The following is a 26,484-nucleotide window of genomic DNA, read 5'->3' on the forward strand; positions in this document are numbered from 1 at the left end:
CAAACACGTAGAGGCCGAAAAATATACTTCTACATTATACAAGTCACAGAAAAAAATCTCAAAAAAATTACAAAAGATTATGAATTAAATGAAAGTAAAATTCTACAGACGCTTCCTGTAACTGGGACACAGCACCTCAGAGGGTGAATTGGAGGAGGGGGATGAATTATGAGACTTCAGCCAGCTGGCACCATCATTTTAGGCCTACGGCAAGGCATAAACACTTTGGTGAAGAGGCATAGTGGAGGAAGGTGCTCACTTCACAGAGGCCATGAATGGGTAGACAAGAGAAAGGGACCAGGACAAGATATCCCTAACAATGATATCCCCCAGTCCCCTTCTTGGGACCTACATTATCCGAACAGCTCCCACCTCCCAGTGGTCTAAATGGCTCTCCCTGTGGGTGTTCCCATCACCATGAGCTAATCAGTAGCAGAGCTCTCTGGTCCAAGCCCTCACCCATCAGGATTTGGAGGAAACATTTCCTATCTGCAGCACAGCAGGTCACACAAACTGCCGGGTACACTGTGAACGCCTTGAAGAAAATGTCCTAGCAGCAATTGTGTGCTATTTAAAAGGAAGAAAGCTCTGGAACCAATAATGTGAGCTTTTATTTCAGAAAACTGGAAGAAGAGTAAACTGATCTAGCAAAAACACAAGAAAATGAATGAAATTAAGAGAAATTAATGAAATAAAAATAGAAAACAGGGAAATCGGTTTAAAGTACAATATATTCTTGTATTAAAAGGCCCTTATGTAAAAATACAACAGACAATGAACATATATAAAGGAAAACATTAAATTATACTTAAAAACAAAAAGGGAAACAAACCATCTATGAAGCCAAAAGCTGCTGCAGCCAAATCATCAATAAATCAATAAGACTCTAGACAGGCTGAGAAAAATTAGAAAAAGACACAAATTACTAGTATCAGAAATAAATGAGTCATCAAAACTACAGATATCATGGACATTAAAAAATAATACATGAATGCCACAACTATTTCTACCCCCTAAATTAGTAACCTAGGTTAAATGAACCACTTTTTTGAAAAGCATAAAATGCTAAGTTTCATATACAAATAAATAATATAAATACACAATACAAATAATCCCAACTCTATTAGCTGAATAGACAATTAATAACCTCCCAAAACCCAAAGCAATTTATGCTAATAATATCCACACTGTATTTTATCAGACACTGGTAGGAGAAAGTTTAGGCAGCCTCTAAGGAGGTGAAGGTATGAACACTCATTCTACGAGGTCAGCTTTTCCCCAATACCAAACACAGAAAATTGTACAAGAAAACTAAAGCTCAACTTCTCATTAGCCCAGGGGCAAAACTCCTCAAAAGATATTAGCAAATTGAATTCAACAGTGAATTAAAGGAATTATTCATTGTAACCAAGTGGGATGGAAGGCAGGTTGAACATCTGAAAATCAATTGATGCGGTCCATCTGATCAAAGAGCTAAAGACATGTATGATCAAAGCAACAGATACAGAGAACAATGTGATGGGATCTAACATCCACTCATGACGGAAAATGGTCAGCATGCCAGAAAGAGAGAATTTCCCATAGAAGCTATAAACTCCTAACCCAACCTCAGAACCCCACAGTTGACACTTAAGGGTCACGCTGAAATAACAACCTAAGTCCCTTTCCTCTTGCCACTTTGTGCGGCAGCAGACAAGCTCAGGCTGAGAATGATACAGCAAAAGGACCCGAAGGGCACACAGGTTTAGAAAAAAGAAATAAACTTTGTTTGCATCTGACAGGACTGTCAATGCAAAAAAAAAAATCCCCCCACACAAATAAACCAGACAAAATAATAACAACCGCCCCACACCTAATAAGCAATAAGCCATAGTAACAAGACTGCATAATACAAGATTAAAATTAAAACTCACTTTCTATTTAGCAACAATGAAATTTAAAATTAATAATATGATTTATATTAGCATACCTTTAATTAAATATGATACAATTCCAAAATATATATTAATCTATGACTGGGGGTTATATATGTGACTGGCACGAACTTTGGAATTGGATCCCTATCACTGAACCATGCTGGTGGAGGAGTTAACAGACCAAGCATGTGGAAAGCTGTCCTGCGTTCATGGGACTCAGACTCACAGTCACAATATCAGCAATGATCAGCAATGATCAGCAATGATCTATAAATTAGCACAAATTCAGTGAAAATCCCAGCAAGACAACTAGTTCTAAGGTTTAAATGGAGCCAAGGAGAGCCCAGAAAAGCTAACACAATACTGAGGAAGAAGTAATTTTAAGGAATAGTGTGTGTGACTTTACACAGGATTCTATTTTAAAGCTCCATAATCGAGACACTGCGATAGCGGTGAGCAAACGCATAGATCAACGAAACAGAAACTGGGTCCCAATATAGAGCCATATAAATTAAACTGACTGGTCGCTGACAAGAGAGCACAGAAAATTTATAACTTGGAGCAATGACAGTCTTCCCAACAAATGATGCTGGGACAACCGGACACTTATGCCCACATGGAAACACAAATGGAATGGGAACTTTATCCATGGTGGCTACTACCTGGCACCAAGAGAGAATAGATTGGCTGTGGTATGCTCAACAGTGGAATAATATTCATAAGTTAACCAGAAAAAAAAAAAGTATACACAGGTGAAGTAAAAGGAGCGGGCTGCGACCAGCTGCCTGGCTAGTTTATACGCGAAATAACCACACACAAATTGTATTCATTTAAACACTGCCTGGTCCATTAGCTCTACCCTCTTATTGGCTAACTCTCATATATTAGTTTAACCCATCTCCATTAATGTGTATTGCCACTTGACTGTGGCTTACCGGCATGAGTCTAACCAGCGTCCATCTCGGAGAGGAGAGCCATGGTGTCTACCACACTGCCTTCTTCCTCCCAGCATCCTCTTCTGCCTACTCTGCCCACCTAATTTTCTGCCCTATTAAAAGGCCAAGGCAGTCTCTTTATTTAACCAATGAAAGTAACACATAGACAGACGACCTCCTACACCACACAGGGCCCTTAAGTCTATAGTGCTAAGTGTCAGAGGTTAAGCTGCAAGGGCAGCCCACTGTAGAATTGCACCTCTGTGACATCCTGAGAAAGATGGAACTACAGAGACAACAACAACAGCAACAAAAAAAAAAAAAAAAAAGATTTTCAAGATTAGGGTGGAGAGAGGGAAAACCAGGCAAGCACAGAGTGTTTCAGGGCAATGTAACTATGGACTTTGAGGGACAGTACCATGTGCTTGCTCTCTCTCTCACTGCCAAGTCCATTCCTTCACTGGCATTAGAGCCTGCTTCTTCAAAATTCCAGAATATACTGAAGACAAGCTGAGACATCCAGTCTCGTGGACTAAGCACTGAATTCTTGGACTTTTTGTTGATTGACAGTCATTACTGAACTAGCTATAAATGTTGACAGGTATGTTCACTCCATCAGGCATGCTCCGCTAGAGAACTTTGACTAATAATACATTTCTCCAATACTGAAGCTCTAGGCACACACTTAACACATGAGTCCATGAATTTAAACTCAGATCCTCATGCTGGCAGAGTAAGTACTCTTATCTGATGTGCTATCTCTTCCACTCTGGAAAGCTCTGTAAGACTGCCTAGTTCCTCATTTTGGCGTTACTAATATGTAGGCTTTTAAGTACATAACACCATTCTTCCATGTTTGAGTAACAAAATCTCTTCGTGTGATACTTAATTTAAAAACAGGATGAGCAACCACTAAGCATCAAGCATTATCCTGGGCGCAGAGAACAAAGCAAAGCAGCAGTTCTAGTGGAGGTTCTGTTACACAAAAAGATGCCGGATGAATACATCCACGTGGGAATGTTAATAGGCAGAACAGCCTACGCTTTGAGGACTTGTGGGATGTTTGCAAACTACTTCAGACAGAACATCCACGACACTGAAGCTGGAATCTGAAGCTTGAGACAGCAATGCCAAGATCTCAGGCAGAGCAAATGATGAGGGCCAGGGCTCTGAAATGGAAATGGGCTTGGTGCACTTGAGAAAAAAGGCCAGTTGATTGTCACATAGTAAGAAAGGCACAGAGGGAAGTTGGACAAAATTTTAAGGGTCTCTGCCGGTCATGATAAGGATTTGGAGTTGGTTGATGTTTGAAAATGACGTTCCTCCACAGGCTCACATGCCTGAACATTTGGTCTTAGTTACTGGTGCTGTTTTGGAAAGTCAAAGATCCTCCGGGAGGTAGAGTCTCAATAGAGGAAATGGGTCACAGGAAGCAGCCTCTGGGTTTGGTAGCCTGACCCTACTTCCCATGTGGTGTCAACTTCCCACATGTGATCAGTCAGCTGTCACACGTTCTGCTGCCAGGCCATCCTATAGTGGACTATATTAACTGTAAAGTGAAATAGACCCTTGCTCCCTTACGTTTCTTCTTGCCCGGTATGTAGTCATAGCAACAAGGAAAGCGACTAAGGAGTGGCAGGGTAGGAGAGATGGCCCAGTAGGTAAAGTGCTTGCCAGGGAGGACTTGTGTGGATCCCCAGCACCATGTAAAAGCTATGCCAAGCAGCACACATCGGCTGCCACAGAGATGGAAACAGGTATATTCTCAGCCCGTTTACTGTTCACCAGCTAACCAGGTCAAACTGTTGTGCTCCAGGTATAGTGAGAGAACTTGTCTCAAAAATTACAAGGATGAGAGTAAATGAGGAAGACACCCAACATCAAACTCTGGTCTTTCCAATACCCACATACAGAGGAACATAACCACACAAATACATACAAATCACAGAGAGAGAGAGAGAGAGAGAGAGAGAGAGAGAGAGAGAGAGAGAGAGACAGAGAGAGAGACAGAGAGAGAGAGAGAGAGAGAGGAGAGAAGAGAGAGAGAAGATAACTGCTACAGTTTTAGTTTAGATACTCTGGAAAGTACTTAGAAAAATCACGGGGCCTAATTATTTTTAAATGACTCTAGCAGCTGTACAGAAACAAGAGATGATACTGTGGTTTGGATATGGCCTGGGTTCCCTCTTGGCTCTGAGTATTGAAATTTAATGTCTGCTGTGAGGTACTGAGAGAGTACAAAGTTAACCTGACTAGGGCACTTGGAGGCCAAGGTCTCTGGGGAAGTGATGAGAATTAGATAAAGTCGTTAGGGTGGAGCTCCATGATTGAATTCTGGTAATATAATAGGAAAAGTAAGAAAAACAAGGCAGGAGTGCGTGTGCGCACACATGCACACACACACATGAAGGGGCAGAGGCGCTCTGTCTCTTACCGTGTATTACTTGGTGTGAGCTCAGGACTCCATCAGCAGGACCATTACCATATGTGATCTCATCGTGGATTTCCAGAAGTTTGAGATAAATAAACATCAACTTTATAAGTTAGCCTGAAAGCAAGCAAGAGCTGACACCGGAGAACTAGTGAGGAGACCTGTAGTAGGGCACAAGCTGACAGAGACCCGTGCGGCAGGGAGAGATGACGAAGAATGACTGGATTCAGGAGGCTTCAGGGAAAGCTAGGGAATGCTATAGAACCATCAGTGCATGAGTGAGTTAAGAGGGAGAAACAACAGGATTAAGATCAGTTCTCTTGGGGCTTCAAGGAAAAACTGACTGGAGGTGAGTAAATCCCAAAACATCAGAACATGATACAAACGACAATAGAAAACACTGGTTGGTATGTCTGAATGAAACATCTGGGGCATGTGCATGTACGTACAGACAAACACAGCAATACCGAAGACCAAAGCCAATCCGATTGTGCAGACTTGGTGCCCAGTCTGACAAGGAGAACCAAATGGACATTCTCTCCTCAAGGATGCCATCTCTGAGGACTAAGGACACACTTAAGGCATCTGTAGAGGTCCTCTGGAGTGTGCCATCCTCATCATTTGCCTAAAGGAGTTTCAGAATCAAGCAGAGAAATGAAAGGCAGGAGTCAGAGGGGATCCACGGGCCAGACTTCTAGAAAGAAATGTAGCAGGTCTAGGAAATGCACACAGATGCCATGTAAATGAACGGCCTTGTTATACTGCACTATCAACATCAGAACCACGGACATCACTAAGGAAAGGTCGTCTGTATTTGTTAAGTGCTTTTATTAACTGAATGGCAATGAACCTACACGACTAGAGCTAATTGGCAAACACCCTACGGAGGAATTATTTGGTGTGTGAACCTTTATTTATATCTTGGCAAATCTCTAATCAGATGATTCTTTTGAATAGGCTTACAAATGCCTCTAATCCTTTGTGACTTTTTGGGGGTAGGGGCCTTGAATTTTCATTTTAGAACTAATTTGTCTAAAACTCCAAGTCTCTAAAGGTGGTTCGATTTATGGATTGAACATCTCAAAAGATATACTGAGGCATTCATTCCCACTTCCTGGGTCTATTTTTAATAAATTTTAGAAAGAAAACACTGAAAGCCCATGGCTTTATTGGCAGCATCCTTGAACACAGCTAAGAGACTACCTGTAACTACGGCTAGCATCAGGGCTTACAGATCAGTCAACAAAAGAGCAATCTAAACAGCACTGTGGCTGTGGGTGAAGAGTGCCCTGGACATTCACTGGAGCATGAAATCTCATCTCACATATAAAAGCCACGGATGCAGAAGAGTCATGGCAACCAATCTGTGTTTTAGCATGAATAGCCCCACAACCTGAGACCCCTTCACTCATGGATAAACCAAGACAGGTGGACACCCTAAATCTGCCTAGATCCTGACGTCCTTGGTTTTGTCATTCAGTGAGTCACGGGAAATGACTTCACCCAAATTTCTTAGAGTAACAATCAGGAGCTTGGCTCACGGCACTCCTGAAGAAAATAGGCTGCAGAGTGAAATCCAATCTCCTTGGGCTCCCACAGCCACTGAAGCTCTTCATTCTCGCTCACCTGTCCATTCTCATCTCTCAATCTTAATATTTATGACCTGATTTTTTTCCCCTACATGTTGGGACACCCTTGAGTGAGAACATTTTCAGAACTGAATAGCTGATAAGAGGGGGAAGGGAAACTTCCGGCAAGATGTCAGACTAGACAAAGACACTGGTTTCCTTGTGCCCAGAGAAACGGGCTCAGTCCTCCAGAAGCCAGTGTCTGTGCTAGAAACGGCATGGGTGGAGTTAGATTAAAGAAGGGAAAGGAAGTAGACATGTGGCTATCTCTCAAAGGGCAGCCTGCTTAATAAATATGCAGCTGGATCCCAAGAGGAGTGCTAACCCTCTGCCACAGAACCTGGAGAAGCCTGTGGAGCTCAGAGGCCAGGGCTCTTGTCACTGAGGGACATCACTGGACGCTACTATGCTGCTGCTACCAACTGTGCTCTGAGAAGAGAGACAGGCAGGTCTGAAGTGAGGACTTGGAACAAAAAGCAGTGCTACCATGAGTCACATCTACTCATGCCACAGGCATCGCTGTCACATGAAGACACATACAAGTTATGGCCCATGCTCCACTTTGCCAAGCTGCCATGTTGGCTGTGGGAGTAGCCCTCCTTTTATAAAGATAAACAGGCAAGAAGAAGTCACTGATGCAGGCAAAAATATTACAGCCCAAAGAAACGGAACCACTTTGACTGGCAGAGTCTCTCTCTGTAAGGGGGCTCAAACTGAGAAAAAGCACGCTGGAAAATTCTCAACTTTTAGAAAACAAATTTAGTGTCTTCTGAGTCTCAGTGCTGCAGCAGTTAGAAGGCCAAAGCTGACGCGGACACAGAATCATATGAGATCAGAGAAGACTGCTGAAGTTAGTTTTGTTTTTAACTAGACACCTGGCATGAATGGCAAATGACTTGCTGGGGGAAAAAAATTAACTACTGAAGTAGATGAGTGAGCTGAGAAGAAATAGCTCTGGAACTCAGAAGGAAATGAAAAGACAGCCATAGGAGAGACAAGACACCGAAGTATCTATCACTGAAACTCGAGAAAGAAAGATAGCAAGAAAGAAATAATATACCTGTTTCCAAAGCTGTGAAAAGACCTGAGTTTGTGCTTAACCAAGCATGTTAATACATTCAGAAAAAAATTATATATAAAACATTGTGACCAGGTATGGTGGTGCCCAACTTAATCTCAGAACTCAAGAGGCAGAGGCAGGTGGATCTCTGAGTTTGAGGCCAGCCTGGTCTACATATGGAGTTCCGGGCCAGCAAAGCCTACATGGCAGGATCCTGTCTCAAACAATAAACAAACAAACAAAAAATTACAAATGTTGTATGACAAACATCATCATCAATTTCACCAGATTTAAATTGCCTGGGAAAACACACATTGGAGTGGGTCTATGAGGTGTTTCCAGAAAGGTTTAACTGAGTAGGAAGACCCACCCTGAACTAAACACCAACATCCCACCGGTGGGGGCTCTGGGCGAAGAAAGGGGAAAAGCAAGCTGGGCACCAGCTTGTCTGCTGTCTGACTGCAGATGCAATCGACTTACAACCTCCCAGGTGTGTAGCCACGCCTCCGCCACCATGATGGATTGCACCCTCAAACTGTGAGCTTTAACAAGCCTTCCTTAAGTTCATCTTGCCATATTCTGCCGCAGCAATGAAAAAAGTAACTAACACAAAAGCCACAGCCATGTTGTCTTGCTCACAGTGACTTGCAGTATAAATTGAGACAGCTATGAGAACTCCATCTTAACTGTTTTTTTTTTTAATTTATTTATTTATTAAGGATTTCTGCCTCGTCCCCACAACCGCTTCCCATTTCCCTCCCCCTCCCCCGATCAAGTCCCCCCCCCCCCCTCATCTGCTCAAAGAGCAATCAGGGTTCCCTGACCTGTGGGAAGCCCAAGGACTGCCCACCTCTATCCAGGTCTCGTAAGGTGAGCATTCAAACTGCCTAGGCTCCCACAAAGCCAGTACGTGCAGTTAGTTAAGACTTCTTTGGCTACTCAAGGTCTTTAGTGGCTACATATAGATTTTATCTTCTATTCCTGCAAAGAGAAAAGGTTACTGAAATTCTGATAGGAATTCCAGAAAATTCTAACTCATTTGGTGGTAATATAGACATAGTAACAAAACTGTTTTCTTCTAATCCATTAACATGGGCTACCCATCTATTTATCTGTGGCTTCAATTTCTTTCAAGAGTGTTTCATAGTTTTTGTGTACAGAACTTTCACTTCTTGGTCAAACTTATCCTTACATAACTTCTTTTGACATTACTGTAATTGGGCTATCTAGTTTGTTTTCTGAAGACTGCTGTGTATATAACAACAACTGATGCTTTATGTCTATCTCATATCATGCAGCTTTATTGCATTTGTGAGTCCTAACAGGGTTTTTGTTTTAATTTGCTTTTGTTTTTTTACATCTTCTTTTTAGAGTTGCTCATATCTAACATCATTTGCAGTGAAGGTAGTTTTACTACCACCTCAGCCCAAGGAAAGGGGAACATGCTCTGAGATCTCTGGGAGAAATCCATATACACAGAGCTTTATTATAGAAATTATAGTCATTCTATTATTCACTGCTATTAATCAAAACTTCGGTTACAGCATAATTATAGTTATTCCATTATGGTTATTACTATTAATCTCCTATACCCAACTTAGAAATTAACTATCATAAATTCATACATTATGGGAAAAAACAGGATATATCGGGTTTCGCACACCCCTAATTTCAGGCATCTACTCTTGGAGCATGTGGCTAAGGGGGAACAACTGCAGTTGGTTTTTTTTTTTTTTAAGAAAAGCCATGCAGCAACTCTATAACTAGACACAAAGAACCAAATCTACGTATTTATTACCATTTTTTCATTGCTTTCTGTTAGCACCTTTGCTTTCTTCCTCTTTTTTGGCCTCCTCTACGAAATGGTGACTATTCTACAGTGGCACACTTTGATTTTGTCTTGAGCCTGTGTATCCACTACATGTTTCTTAGTTACCACAAGGCCTAGTAACTTACAGCAAGAACAGTCTTTTAGCTAAGCTAATGACAGCACCACAAGAACACTGTGCCTTAGTCTGTCCACCCACACTTTGTGGTTAGCGTCAGTTTAGACCCTTCATATATAGTGTGCCCCTTACTATGGCTATCCTGGGTTTTAACTTTGAACTTTTATAAAATTTTGAATTATGGTCTTACCTTTTTAGTAAGTTTCATATTTTCTTTTCATTTTCTCAGTCAGTAGCCTTTCATTTTGACATGAAGATGTCTCTTTAGCAATGCTTTTTTATGTGTATATATTTAGTTTTTTTTATTGATTTTATTGAGCTCTACATTTTTATCTGCTCCCCTCCCCTTCAATCTTCTCCCATCATCTCCATGCTCTCAATTTACTCAGGAGATCTTGTCTTCTTCTACTTCCCATGTAGATTAGATCCATGTATGTCTCTCTTAGGGTCCTCATTGTTGTCTAGGTTCTCTGGGATTGGGATTTGTAGGTTGGTTTTCTTTGCTTTATGTTTAAAAACTACTTATGAGTGCGTACATATGATAATTGTCTTTCTGGATCTGGTTATCTCACCCAATATCATGTGTTCTAGCTCCATCCATTTGCCTGCAAATTTCAAGATGTCATTATTTTCCTCTGCTGTGTAGTATTCCATTGTGTAAATGCACATTTTCCTTATCCATTCTTCGGTCAAGGGGCATTTACGTTGTTTCCAGGTTCTGGCTATGACAAACAAAGCTGCTATGAACATAGCTGAGCACATGTCCTTGTGGTACGATTGAGCATCCTTTGGATATATACCCAAAAGTGGCATTGCTCTTTAGCAATTGTTATAGACACACTGAATGGTAATGGATGCCTAGATGGTGTATTGTGCAGATAAGAATTCTCCTTCCTGTTATTTCTGAAGGACAGCCTTGTCAGGTTTAATACTATTTGTTGGCAGGTTTTCTCTTGCAAAAGTTTGAATATATCATTCTTCAAGCTTTGTGTGTGTGTGTGTGTGTGTGTGTGTGTGTGTGTGTGTGTGCTAAGAAACCATTAGTTTCTAAGTGGGCTGGCCTGCAGCTTGAGTCAACAGATATCTGGCTCCTCAGAGGCAAGCCCAGACTGTGGGTTCATAATATGGGCCTGCGATCTTGGTTTATTGGAACTATAAACTGATATGGACTGGACTGATACAAGCAGGCCAGACCTGGTTCACAAGCACCACTCTGTGGATGCAGTCTCAGGCCTGGAGTCCAGCTGCCTAGCTAAGGCCCCTGTGTCAAATGTGGATGTAGTACAAGTGTGCAAAGACAGCCAACACGGAACCTGACCCAGGGTCTAAGTTCACAAAGACAAACATAGATTCTGCGTCTCTAGAGGCCACACTGGAGCCTGGGCCAGTAGAGGTAGGCCTGGCTTGGGTAGACTTGCCCTTCAGGCCAGAGTTTTTTGGAATGGGTCTGCTGTCATGTCTAAAGCAAATCAGATATTCACTTTACTCCCCACCCCTGCAAAGTCTGTCCTCCTCAGGTATATGCTTCCCCACCCCTGCAAAGTCTGTCCCCCTCAGTTCTATGCTTTCCCCACCCCTGCAGAGTCTGTCCCCCTCAGTTCCATGCTTCCCCCACCCCTGCAGAGTCTGTCCCCTCAGTTCTATGCTTTCCCCACCCCTGCAGAGTCTGTCCCCTCAGTCAGTGAAGAAGAGGCGACAGAAGACTGAACAGTCCTTCTTGCTTTCCCCCTTGTGGTTTTTCTGTGCTCTACCTGCAGGCTGTAATCTCCCCTCTAGATTACTTAGTTACTCTGAAGGCATTCTTGTGCGTAGATAATTGTTTAAATGGCATTTCAACGAGGGCATGGTGTTGAAAACTCCTATTTCACCATATTGCTTGAAAATAAAAGATTATTTTATACTTAAAAAATGTATTATCAAAGAGTATTTAATAAGAAAAATACTGGGAACTAAATGAGATACAAACATTGGAGTAATATATTCATTTCCTAAAAAATAAACAAATGTTATCAAATGTAGGGAATACGCAAGGAGAATTGAAATGAATTTGTTGTAAATATTATTACTAGTTTATTTATTCATATAGATTGTAATTTCTCTACAGTGAGTATGGCTCATATGTTACTAATTTCCAAATAATATTTTTCTTTTCTCTGAAATTCAAATACATCATGTTTTAAAGATACAAATGGAAATGTTCAATGGAGAGGAATTCATTAACAAAACAAACAGACAAAAGGAATGATAAAGACTATCCAGTGAAGGCTAAGACTAAAAGCTTCTCTACAAAAACACCCACAAAGCCAGGTGTGCGCCTCAGCAGCAGGGAACCTGCCTAGCACTGCAAGGCCCTGGGTTCCAGCCCTAGCCACACAACAACACCCAACAAGACAGAAGCAGGAGAAGCTCACCTCTGTCCTTTTGTTTTAAATTAACTTGTAGAAGGTTTACTTTGCTGTTGGATTTTAAGGAAAATAGAATCTTGAGGTTAATAATCCATGTCTGCTTTCTAAATATGCATGAAGATCTTTAATTCCACTTTGGCAAAAGCCACCTTCCCACTTTCCTCTTCCAAGCTGCAAGCCTTCCCGAGGCAGTGCGGGAGGGGCTGGAGAAGCTGGAGGATGTGGAGAGACAGAGCTGTACTGATAGAAAAGCTGAGTGAAGTTAGCTCTTCTTTTGCCTTGTTTAGACTGGGCCATCACTCCTACCTACTACTCAAGTACCATGTGAGGCGATCCTGCTAGCGACTGCAGAAGCTGCCCTAGGCACCTCTCATTCTGTGCCTTCACACACTCTCTGGTCTACTAACTCAGCTCTTACACCCAGCTTTTCACCAGCAGTTGAAAAATATGTAAGCTAGTAGTAATGCTTATATTATTATAAAAAATATAATTATATTTATATAGTAATATCGTATCCTGAGTAATCAGTATAAAATTAATCTTACATTCAAGGAAGATGATAGAGGAGTTTTAAGATATATCTGAATAATGCCTGAGGAAGAAAAAGGGCATTCTCTCTAAATAGGTACAAAGTTTCTGTTTGGAACAAGCCTCTAAAGCAGAGGTTCTCAACCTTCCTCATGCTGTGACCCTTTAATACAATTTTTCATGTTATGCCAACATCCAACCATAAAATTCTTTTCCTTGGTACTTAACAGATATAATTTTGCTACTGATATGAACTGCAATGTTTCTGATGGTCTTAAGCAGCCCCTGAGAAAGGGTCTTTTGAGCCCCCAAGGGGGTGGCAATCACAGGTCAAGAACAGCTGCTCTAGGTGCTATGTAGTTCACATTGAACACATACTCATATACACAACACACACATACACCACAGAGAGAGAGAGAGAGAGAGAGAGAGAGAGAGAGAGACATAGACAGAGACAGAGAGAGACAGAGAGAGAGAGAGAGAGAGAGAGAGAGAAAGAAATATAAATATATATTGCCACTTCCCCAAAAGTGGCTCTCTAGAAGAAAGGCTAATACTTCTGTACTAAAAGTTACAGTCTAATGGGAAACATGCCATACGGGAAGACTGAATCAGGACAGTTACATTCAATTAATAACTTAGTCATGAGCTGAAACCTTTGAAAAAGGTGATTTTATAAAACCAATAGTCCTACCCGGCAATGACGCCTATGAAGTGCAGCAATGACCAGCATGGCACAATAAGCCCAAGAGCGCAGGAGTGGCAGGCATATCTTGGCAGTAACCAACAACTCTCTAATTAGACTTGCTGCCCACTCAATAAGAGGAAAATCATGCCTAGTACTAGAAGGCCAGTCAACCACCCAGGCAAGGGAGGTCATGGATTGGGAGGAGAACCTACAACTGCCACTTGACTAAACCAGCATAATTCCTAACTATATTCTAAATATTTATACCCATAGGTAAGAGTAACTCTTAACCCTCATCAAGGAAAATACTCTCTGCAACAAATGGAGACTATCAGAAACCAACCAATCAATAAGCAGAGAACAGGTGATGGTGTGGAGCCCAGCCCCAACTGACCCATCTACAGCACAATTCCTGCAACTAAGGCTCGGGGAACATCTCAGAAGAGAGGACAGAAAGACTGCATGAGCCAGAGGACCAGGATGTATGCTATGGGATTGACTCTCCTAGAGATGTCAGGGAAACCACACACATGAAATCTCACCAACGTGGCTGCCTAAACAAGAGCAGAATAAGGATGGCAACAATAGACAAGCCAACTTGGGAAGGGAAACCACATGGTGCTCCAACCCTAGACAAAGAACTACAGGCAAAGAAGGAATACTGAGAAGTGAGAAATAGTTTTCTTCAGAAAAGAGGACCCCAATTGCTTATCCAATACCAAACATATATATATAACCTGAAATCATATACAAACAAATAACATTATGTGAACTCAGCAGGTTGTATTTATAAATTTAGTAGTTTATATATATTAGGAACAAATAGGACACCTGGGAAATCCTTTTCACATCTCATGCTTCTGGAGCTACATTACACAAAAGTCCATTTTATCTAATGACGCACACCTGCAATCCCAGCATCTGGGAGCTGAAGCGGGGGAGTCTCTGAAGTGAAAACAAAATGCTGCTAGCCAAAGCGGGGTAGGGATTCTCCCTGCCCCAGGCAAGACCAGGACTATCCCGACTCAGCATGGCTCTGCCAGGATGAAATGGGAGGAAGCCATAGGATCTGAGCCAGGAAGGGAAGAACACTTTTTACCTCCTGGGGTTTTCTTGAGATTCAGAAAAGAATGCACAGACTGATTAGCATACTGTGTCGTGCAATTCTATGATATCTCATACGTACTGAAACTAACATATGGAGATAAAAGAAGGGTCACTATACACAGAGAGAGGCTCCCACGAAAGTCTAAATCTGTCTCTAGAGATCTCCAGGGATTAGGTAAAGGGACATTTGTTTGGGGAGAAATTCAAAATCTGTCCCAGCGCGGGGCTTTCGAGGGTTTCTGCTCCACAGCCAAGGCATACTCCATGAAGTACGCACAAAGCCCAGCTTTGTTTCGCTCATTCACGTATTTAATAATTGCTTATTAAGCACTTACCATGTCTAACTCCCTCTGTCAAGTATTATAGAAAAGATAAAGCTAAACCAGCCCTCGCTCGGCTCTTGGGAATCTAAGCACAATCATCTTTATAGAAGTCCAGGAAAGAGGAACACAAGCTCCCATGACTACATAATTCGTAGACAAAGCATGAAGACCCTGGGCTTCAGACACGTTGGTTTGAATTTAAATACACAATTCACTGGGCAGGCTGCCTTGAAAAAAAAAAGTCTCTAAATCTCATTTCTGTTTAAAATCTTCACTGAGATGGAGCTTCCACGGCATACAACTCTCCCACTTAACAGTTACAACTGACTGTGCTTCAGCACATCTGTACGCTGGATGACAATCACAGACTACTTCTAGAGCATTTTCCTTTCGAGAGGAGTCTTGGGCCTGGGGAGATGGCTCAGTGGACAAGAACATTATGACTAAGTATGAGGATTTGAGTTCAAATCCGAGTGCAGAAATGTGTAAAGTCTGCTGTGGCAATGTATTCCAGGAACCCCTGTACTGGGGGAGGGGTAGGAATGGGAGGAGGGGTGAGGCCTTGCTGGCCACCCGGTTCAGGAAGAGACCCTAACTCCAGAGAAAAAGGCAGAGTGACGTCCTCCTCTGGCCTCTATGCCTGCTCACCTGATCACACATGCACAACCCTACATACACATACATGTCTCACACTCGCACACACGTTTTTAGAACAGGAACCGTGTACGCCATCAGTAGTCAGTCCCCGTCAGTCTTCCTCTGGATGGGGTGACCAGAGTAAGAGCTATTCCCTGCTGATCCTGTAACAGAGAGTAAACGCAACACACCCGAGCATCCAGCACAGTACCGGGCCCTCACTCGACACCCCTCACATGCACATGAGGTAAACCTCAAAACGGAAGCGATGCGCAAGTGAACCCGGGTACGATTAGTTCAGAGACTGAAGAGACTGCCTGGATTACTGTCCTCATGTCGGGGCTCTCTCCCTGTTCTACCAGAGAGCAGGAGACAGGAAGCCAGTCACAAAGCCTAAGTGTGAAAATGCCAGCCTCTGGCCAGGTGTGTTGGAGTGAAAGTTTCAGGAGACATCCTCACCCGGGCGCACAGGCTATCCGCCACGGCACAGTCTGCCGTTCCTGAGGAGTTAAGTGCACCACCATAAGCCCGTATTAGACAAGCAGCTGGAACCATCCTGTCATGTTTCCAGCCTTCGAAGTGAAAACAGACATGATGGGCGCTCACTTGGCTGCGCAGGCACTTTCCACTGAAATGGCAGCTCCTCAAGCTTGCGGGCTGCGGCCTCGAATTATAATTTATTACTGTTTCCCTTATTCCCTTGCCTCGGCAGAAAACAGAACATAGCACCTACATCTCAAGGCCCGTGAGAGGTAATAAAGTATAATTATTTTGAATTTATGATTAAGCCATAAATTACGTGTACTTTTTACTTCAGTTGGTCACTTAGAGGCTGGGGGAGGAAGGGAATGGGGTCAGAAGCCTTTTCTTTGAATAAAATGTCTAAATCTAGGCAAGGCTGAGAAACACCTGAAGGATTTACAAAGATACTACAGTCTCCAAGTTAAGTCCCAAGAGAGCCCCGAGTCAGGCTAAGTCCTAGCGACCTCTGTTCTTCCTGCCCACAGGGCGACAGCTCCACATAGAGTGCCATGTTGCCTTGAAAAACAGAAGCAGGCATCACACTTCAGGCTACACCACATCAAATGCTCACGGCGTTCTGGCCTTGCTGCCGCTAAGCCACAAGTATTTCAAAGATGGGGAAATAAATCTAAAAAGAATGACCAGGGTCTGTGAGTGAGGGTAGCCCCCAACCAAGTAATGCTGGTTCGCTGAGTTCCATTCAGCAGTGGCCAGATGCTAACCTGTGTCCCCTCCAAAGCCGACTGGTGAGATTTACCACTCTTCTACTTACTCTGTGAGGTTATGGAGATATTCTTGTAAAGCAATGAGCTGCGAAGCCCACAGAACCCAGGGCCTGAGGCAGGAGAAGCAAGCGCCCACGTTCAGCACTCTTCCATCACCGCCTCGCCTCATTGGTTCTCCAGTGTGCCATGGCTCAAGTCCCAGCCTCGACACTAAGTCCCATCCTAAGTGTAGCCCGAAAGGCACAGGCCTCCCATACCACCCCTGACTCCTAACAAGTGCAGTGAGGAATAAGGCATAGATAGGGAGGGTCAAGACTCAAAGATGTGCCGACACTGTGGGGGCCATGCATAGTGCAGCGAGCCTGAACCTGCTCAGCTGGCAGGAAGTCCTACCTACAATCTTGCCTTACTCCCCTCTACACACAGTGAGTGGAAGCAAAACCCAACAGAGCCAGGCATTTCAACTTCTACGGTCTCTTTCTGCTTCAGCCGAGGATTCAGTTTCTGAATGGAACAACAAAGGCTCTGAGGTAGCTAGTTAGAGTACTAACAACAGACATGCAAAGGGAGACTCGGCTGGACTGCAGTAATCAAAGTAAAGAGACCAGAGGGATCAGCCATGAACAGTGACATTCAAGACATCACAGCGATACATTAAGGGGGACCAGCAGAGGTTTGCCTAATGTTTACTCACCTTTGTCCCCAAACATCCCACCTCCACACCCAGCTCCTGGTTAATGAACATAATTTAGTCGCTGTCCCTTGAACTGTATAATCTGCTTCACGAAAACACAAACCCAGTTTGTCTCCAAACACTCCCAAGTCCCTAACTCCCTGGCTACAAGCAGTCTATGGAAAACAGCTGTGGCAAAGTAAATCATTTGACTCTGAGAAACACCAGAGTGAATGTTTTTTTTTTTTTTCGTTTTTCTTTCGTTCTTTTTTTTCCTCCTCTAAGTGTGTTTTGAAGTCCTGGTTGGAAAAATTAGTGAAAATTGTAAATCTGTTTGCAAATCTGGTCTTGTCTAACTCTGAGATTAGGGCAAAGATTCCAATTTAAAAGTAAAACCGTGACAACCCCGTGAAGGGTGTCCTCAGGCACTGCCAACAGGGCTTTCGCTCACACCCGCGGCACCCGACACGCTCCCCATCAGACACCCCTGGAGTGTTCACTTGAGACGGAGGGGTTCAGGCTGCACTTCCTCTGCAGACCCATACATTATTATAAATTGAGCTAAGCCGTTTCCTTTCTGTAAGTGCTGAGAAGTTCAGGCTCAGTTATCAGAAGGCTCGGAGCCGTCCATGGGGCTCCTTATTATTTGGGTTTTTAAAAGCTAATATGAAAAGGCAAAATTATGCAATGGTTGTTTTTATTATTTTTTCAAATTATGAGTTTTTAAAATAGCGGATGGAAGAAAATTCATTTTAAAAATCAAATACAATATTTTCATTAAAATCCATTCTAAATGCAGACTTTGGGGGGGTACACTTGCTATGCCTAAATCAGTATAGTAGAAACCAACAATGTCACCTATGTCTGAAGACAGAAGGTAGAAAGTACTAGGTTTTTATACCCTGAATATCAGCTTCTAAAAACAGCACGAATTTCTTGAGTCAATCACCTACAAGTACACAACACTCAGAGACTCGGTGAACGTTTGAATATATACATTCATTCTTTGTAATGACTACATCAAAAGGACAATGCAATCAATTAAATGTTTTGATAATGTAATTAATTAAATGTTTTCACTACTAATTAAGTTATTAAATTAAAAAGAAAAAAATTAAAATGGAAAAAAAGGAACCCAGAATACTGTCATCCTTTCTTCCCTTAAAGGACGCTTAATGGAGAGAAGCAGAGTGCAAACCCAGAGCAGGGGGAAGAACGAGCGTGCGACAGGGACGCGGAGGCTACCCGAGGAAGAGAAGGGCCCCGTGTGGGAAGGCTGAGATCTGTGTAGACCCAAATGTCAGGTTCTAACGCCTACCTCTTAATAGTTGTATGGTAGACCCACGGCTGGGTCCGTCAGTCTAACTAGACTTCTTCTTTATAAGAAGAGCTAACATTTGCCTCTCGGGCCTACAAGCAAAATAACAGAATGTTTCACTTGTCATTATTTCATAATAAATTGCTGCTATTAGTACTGCTACCGTTCCAGATATGCATGTATGGGGAAAGACTGGGCAGGAATCAGTCAGATATGAAATTTGTTTTTATAATCTTTCCTCTTGTACTCTACAGAGTTTCTTTTCTCTAGGATGAACATCTGCTGCTTTTTCCTTTTTAAATTCTGTGCATGCATGTGTGTCTGTGTGCAGATATATGCATGTGAGTGCAGGTGCCAACAGAGACCAGAAGAGGGCGTCAGAAGCCCTGGAGTTACAGGCAGTTGTAAGCAGCCCCATTAGGGCACTAGGAATTGAACCATTCTCTGCAAAAGGAGTACACACTCTTTACCCCTGAGTTATCTCTCCCACCTCCATATTCTGCTTTTTAATCAGAGAGAATCATAGAGAGGATGTTGTTAAATGCACAGAAGACAGCAAAGATTTTAAAATGCAAATCCACTGGTTTCATACACAAATAAACAGGAAGCTATTTGAAAAGGGTCCATTCTGGCTCTTATCTCCTCCACATATACAAATTATTACCAGAAATTACCGACAAAGTATCCCAAGAAAATCCAAATTTAGAGAGAATACAAAAAACTTAAGTTACAGTCTTTTTATACAAATGGCACTCAGTGATATGGATAGAGACTTCAGAGTAAAAGCATGGATCAGGAAGTCAAACGGGAATGAAGGGGGAGAGGCCCTTAACCACTGACAACATCCAGAGTTTCGGCATCCTGGGACCCCACTGACATGATCACACTTGGAGTGGGAAAAGCACCACTCGTGAAGACTGTGCCTGCCCTGGTCTCTGTTCTGCACATATGAATGGAGTGACGGACAAGTCTGCACCTCTGCCCTCTCCCTCAGAAGGCTGAGTAGAGTCACAGATTGCATAAGCCAACAGATGTGTATACCATGTAGCAAGATGCCAATGGGAAGCAAACACTGAGCTTGAGCTGCAAAAGGGTACAGCTCTAAGTCACATGAGTACTTCCAATCCAAGTGCAAACTCCAAGGAAAAAGCCTCAAACGGGCCTACTGCAGAGTTAACACTCCCTCAATTAATGTTATTAGTGTTTGTTTGTCTGTCTGTCTGTCCCACCCTCACCCTCTCTAATGTAAATAACTCTTATCTCACTAAGGAAGTATCATTTTAGCATCCATTATGCTAATCAAATAATAAACATCTAATGTCTGATATTAGGAGTAATAATGAGATCCTTTTTTCTTCTTATTGCTATGCATTTTTATTGGCATACATTTACTGTGTGCTTAATTTGCATAGTATTCATATAAACTGTTAGTCTCTTATTTAAACAAAGAACAAAATTCAGACTCTATGATCTCCAACAAAGAAAAGTAGTGTGTACTTAATAGTCTTTTAGTTTCTCTACAGTCATATTTACAAAACACTTGTAGTTAGGTCAGGTAATATTGGTTTTCCATGTAAAATGGTGATATAAAATCACCTTCAAAATTAAGCTTATTTCATTAGTGCAAAAAAGTAAGTTTTTGAGAGAAATAGTACATGAAATGCAGAGTTAGCAAGGGACTATGGCAAGGACCTGGACACTGACATGCAATAAACTGAAGTCTGGAAAACACTAAAGTGCCAGTTCAAGCTATGAAGTCCTAGAAGGCAAGGAGCAAGATTTACTGCTCCCGAGTGTCTCCCCAGAACCTTATTCCATACCTGCAAGGCAGAAACTCCATAAATACCAAACTTAACAGGAAAATAATCCTAACGAAAAACTGATCTCGCGCCCTGGTTCTTCCTAGCTAAAAAGCCAACAGACCATTAGATCTCTGTAAGCAGACAGGAATGACAAACACAGAAGACACAGTCAAGGAGAGATCAAACTGTGAGAAGCTGTTTATGTGTACACATACGTGTGTTCTGTGGAGGTGCACCTGCGAACACCAGCACATGCGTGTGAGTACGTGTGGAAGCAGGAGGTCAACCTTGGCACCCTTCCTCCAGTCTGTTTTTTCAGACATAGTCTCTCTCTGCCTTGAGCTGATCAGCAAGCCCCAGGGATCCTCCTGTCTACTCTCCAGTACTGGATTTACTAGGGCAAGCCATCACACTAGGGCTTCTTTCTGTGATCACGCCCAGGTCTTCATGCTTGCATGGTGAGCCATCTCCCTAGCCCGTTCATAGAAACAGCATATGTTTGCACATTTTGCAGTGGAAAACAAGTTGAGTATAAATAACACCAAAAATTACAAAACAAAGCAGCAAAAACCAAAGCACCCCAAACTCCACAACTTCATTTACTGTAAGCCCATAAATAATACTTTCCAAAGAATTAAACAGAAGCAGAGAGAAAGATCCTGTGACCAAGCCTGAGAGGAAACTGGCTTGTTGCTCTTGCAGACGACCGGGGTTCAGTTCCCAGCACCTATGGTGGCTCACAGCTGTCTGCAATTCCAGTTTAGGGGGATTCAACCTCTTCTTGCCTATAGGTACCAATATGCATGTAGTGCACAAACATACGTGCAAGCAAACTCACTCACACACACAAAAAAAAATAAACAAACAAACAAATATATATGTATATATATGAAAAGAATAAATTAATGAGTGACATGTTCTCAGAACATTCACTATGAATACAAGGTACTCAAAAAGTTTATTTTAAAAGACAGACCCCCCAAACATGCATGCCCCCATGACTCTCAGCTCAGGCAAGAGGAACAGCAGTGCCAGAGTCTCCTGACATTACCCAGCATGAAATAGCAGTCTCCCTGATGAAGAGGTATTGCCAAGCCCGGCGTCTCGATATCCCAAGAGATCTTGAAAGCAACATGCCAAGTGTCGGGATCTCTGCCCTCGAAGCTGGACTCATCCTCACTTTCATCCTCAGAGCCTGTGGAGACAGGGGAAGTGATCAGAAAAGGCACATTACCTTAGAAATTACTGATCTCTTAATAAAATATGAATGTTAGGTAAAATACATCCTTTTGTGTTATAATTTCTAAAAAAATTTAAGAATATTCTTAGCATGAATTTACCTTTTCCACCCAAAAAAAAAACCCTTAAATATAGTAATGAGGAAATAACCAGAGATTAAGATGAAAATAAAAGATTTGTTCCATTCAAAGCAAATAATAAGAAAAGCTCAATTAAGGGGATTTCAAGAACATATTAATTGCCACAACAATCCAGAGGAAAAGGAAAGCTAAAAAATACTATACAACGTGGAGAGGGAACTATGAAAGGATCCTCTCTCAGGGCAACCGGCTCAGAGTTTCAAAAAACTCCTTACTAAATATATTTAAGGAACATGTAGGTCATTTTAGTAAGCCTCCATGCTTAAGAGTTTAGAAAAAGACATTTCCGGATTCATCCTATTAAAATAATGTATATCAAAATACAAAAGAAAACAAGCTTGTACAGAAACCAACCTGACATCAAACAATCAGCATCAAATATCTAACTATTAAGAAAATAAAATCTAGGTCCAACATCACATTAAAAGAACATTCTATGACCTGGAAAAATTTATTTTAGGAATATAAGTGTAGCTCTACAAAAGAGCTAATATCCAAAAGCTTAAGATTTGAAATTCATCATATGAGAGAGAGATCACTTTAGAGACACAAAAACTAAACAACTAAAGTGACAAAAAAAAAAAAACTAAACAACTAAGTATATTATCCTTCCATGGAACCTAAATATAATGGGCTAAAAGTTACTTTCTCAACATGTTATCATACAGACCTGCCTCAGTCTCAAAGACAATGGTAAAACTGTGCCCAAATCTAAGAATTAGAGAGGGGTGCTGTGGTGGTTTGAAAGAGAATGGCCCCATGGGCTCATGTATTTGATGCTTGGTCCCCAGTTGGTGAAACTGTTTGAGAAGAATTAGGAGATGTGAACTTGTTGGAGATGTGTCATTGGTGGTCTCTCTCGTTCTCTTTCTCTCTGCCTCATGTTTGTGGACCGTGGATCAGATGTGAGCTCTCAGCTACTGCTCCAGGGCTAGGCCTGCCGACCGGCTGCCATGCTCCCCACCATGATGGTCATGAACTCTAACTCTCTGGAACTGTGGGCCCCCAAATTAAATGCTTTCTCTTATAAGTTGCCTGGGTCGTGGTATCTCTTTATGCATATAGAAAAGCAAGTAATACAGAGGCTTAGCAACACAAACATCTATCACTATTCTGATGGGAACCACTAACACAATGGTATCTAGTTAGAGCAGCCCTCAGCTTCTGTTTTACAAGCACAGAACTCACATAAAAACACCCAGTGTGGTAATGCATGCTTGTCACCCCAGGACTGAGGGAGTGGAGACTCGTGGTCCTGTGACTCCAGTGCTAGTCAGTAAGTCCAACTGGGGTGTTCTAGGTCAATGAGAGACCCTATCTCAAAGGAGGTGAACAATGTTCCGAAGGAGGACACCCAAGGTTCAACTCCAACCTCCTAATGCACACACTGAAACACGCAGTGCAATAAAACATAATTAAAATGTCAGCTTTCTCTTAATTCACCTATAAATTTGAAGTAATGAAAATGAAGATAAAGTAATAAAAATAAACAAAATAACATTTAGGTGAGTGGCATCATTAACCCTTTCTATTCCAGCACAAGTGTCGAGCCTAGAAAGTATGTTTTTCATTCATATATAAATCCATAAAGTTTACTTTATAAATCAGTTACAATAAGAAATTAATAATAATCACAACAAAATAAAGCAATTATAAAAAGATAGGCTAACAAAAGCTATCTGAATATACTATTTCTTTTTTGATACTTTATTAATTTTTATTTTATGTACATAGGTGTTTTGCGTGCAGGAATGTCTACATGAGGGCACTGGATTCCCTAGAACAAGAGTTACAGACAGTTGTGAGCTCCCATGTGGGTGCTGGGAATTGAACCCAGGTCCTCTGGAAGAGCAACCACTGCTCTTAACCACTGAGCCATCTCTAGCCTCTACTCTCTTGTTTCTTATACTGTCTCTATCCCAAATAGTCTACCAGACTATCATCTTCTCACTGAATGCAAACACTTCGTGGTTAGTCTTTGACATCTACAGATCACCAGCATTAAATGCTTAAGATTTGGGGCTATTGTCAAGAATAATAACATTTATCTGAACATCAGCACCTGCAATATAGCCACAGCGGATCTGATAACTACAAGTTACTAGACCACTGACGGCATTAGTGTGCAGGCCTGGAGACACTGGAGTGACTCAGTGTCTCATCCTGGGCCTGACAGAACAGATGGCCGGTTTCTTCAGGCTTCTCAAGGGATGCACGCACTGTCAAAGTCACTAATTGGTTATTTCTAACTTTTCACTTAATAGTTTCAAACAAAAGTTCATCAAAGACAGACAAAATTCCAGAAATTTCAACTACAGATAATGAGAAAGGGAGGTATAAACAAACCGGAAGAGCCGAGGGATACTTGTCTTTCCTCTACATCGCCAGCTAGATCAATGGGCAGATGTTACAGAGTCAAGATAAAGAGGGAACAAGACGGGGGATGAAAGCCACCCCTGACACACACAAAGAAAAGCTCAGAGAGAGCAGTGGAAGATTCTCAACCAGTCACATAAAAGAATGCAAAGCAGACTTAGCAGAACTGTTTTACACCTGCCAAGTCAGAGAGACTGCTATTTCCTCACTCTGTTTTGTTTGGAGGCAGGGTTTCTCAGTGCAGTCCTGGCTGTCCTGGAACTCACTCTATAGACCAGGCTGGTCTTGAACTCAAGAGATCTGCCTGCCTCTGCCTCCTGAGTGCTGAGATTAAAGGCGTGTACCACCAGGCTTCTGTCTTCACTTTAAAAGATCCAGTGTTGGTAAGGGTGTGGCCACCTGGTCACCCATACTCTCTGTGTAGGACAATCTGGCAATACATGCTAAACTGTGAATGCTTGGAGAATTCTACTCTTTGGCATGCACACTACTGTTCCTACTCGGCAAGGGTGACAGTGACGACTGAGCAGGCACTGTAGCTTATAGTACTGTTGGCTACAGCTCCAACTTTAAAATTTAAAGACCAGAAATAACTTCAGTATCCACTAGCGGGTTACTCCTTGAAGAATCAGAACATGTCCAAACAATATAATGTCATATGACCATCACATGACTGAACAGGAACACAGAACGACGTCATATATTATCAAGAGTAAGTGAACTGGAAAGAATTTGTACAAAGAGGCAGTGGCACTTCTGGAAAAACAATCAATGGAGTGGAAGAGACACAGAAAGAAGCCAAAAGTGCACACTCTTTCCCTTGTTTACTAAGTCTTGCTGGGGATGACCCTACACATAAACTTTTCAAGTTCACTTAGGAAATATTAATTGAGCACTTGCTAAATCATTAGAATGGTGTCAGGCACTTGCAGTATCTCTGACTGAAATAATGAACCCAGTCTTGGTAGAGGATTCCTTCTACTGGAGTGTTAGTGATTGGCACTGGTAACTGGTAAGACAGCATTTCAAATTTCAAGCCATTACACTTTAAACCGCTGGCCTGTACTCTGGGCCTCAAGGGCAAGGTCTGAGTTTTGACTTCAGAGCTCTGGTGACTGGGGACAGAGGCCAATGATGGGCACTTGCACTGAGTTGCTTTCGGTTCCCACCACTCAGTCCTGTGTTAGGTGGCAGGGAAAGAAAATATCAATTTAAAAGGAAAAAAAAAAAACCCTCAAACATCTGTTTGTTTATGCTTGTTTGTTTAAAAGAACAAAAGGAACTGGAGAGATGGCTCAGAGAATAGGAGAGTTTGCTGCTCTTTTAGAGAACCCAGGTTAGGTTCCCAGCACCCACATACTGGCTCACAATTGCCCATTACAACAGTGCCAGGGATACAATGCCATCTTCTGGCCTCCACAGGCTCCTGCATGCAACATACGTGATGCATATAAATTCACACAGGTAAACACACACATACATAACTAACACAAGTTTTAAAAATGAATTTTAAATAACGAAAGTATAGTATAACATTACTGCTAAGTAGAATAGACACTAAAGATGTTGAGAGAAGCTTCAAGGACTCTAAAGTTCAAAACAGAATTCCTGCAGAAAAATGGGACTTGAAAGTTAGTGTTTAGACTGGCAGGGACATTGGAGCAATTACTGAAGACAAAATGATGCTAAGTTGGGTGTCATAGAGAAGGACAGCGAAGTGCCCATCACCAGTTCCGGCATGTGCACACCAACTACCACTCCCAAACTGCGCAGATCCCAGGCAGCGCATGCCCATACCGACTCCCTACATTCAGAACATCTTGCAGAGAAACCATGTATGAGTTCAAAGCAGAGAAAGGAAGGGAAAGAGAAAGAAGTAGAGAGGGACAAAGGGAAAGGAACTACCTTCATGACTATTCATTCACATTACTTGGTACTCAGAGTAATGAAAAAGAACAGGTCAAAAAGTCAAGTTTTGGTCTCTGCAAGGAAGAATGCTAGTAAAAGACCCTCACAGACAGGCACCAGCACGCCCAGATGCAGTCCATTTTTGTGGGTACCTTTTAGTTAACAGGAATTTTTAATT

The 26,484-nt window shown here is 42.1% G+C and overlaps 1 protein-coding gene across 1 annotated transcript in view; it reads right to left on the bottom strand.

Moving 5' to 3' along the window:
* Fto (FTO alpha-ketoglutarate dependent dioxygenase) overlaps positions 1-26,484 on the bottom strand; it is a 348,414-nt gene that overhangs the window by 214,029 nt on the left and 107,901 nt on the right. The window contains exon 4 of the mRNA XM_041649608.1: positions 21,695-21,838. Coding sequence (XP_041505542.1) covers positions 21,695-21,838 — 144 coding nt within the window. The remainder of the gene's footprint in view (positions 1-21,694; positions 21,839-26,484) is intronic.

This window comes from Microtus oregoni, unplaced genomic scaffold (assembly GCF_018167655.1).
Source record: "Microtus oregoni isolate MIOR12 unplaced genomic scaffold, Mior012 000004F_ref0000308, whole genome shotgun sequence".
In the NCBI taxonomy this organism is placed as follows: Eukaryota; Metazoa; Chordata; class Mammalia; order Rodentia; family Cricetidae; genus Microtus; species Microtus oregoni.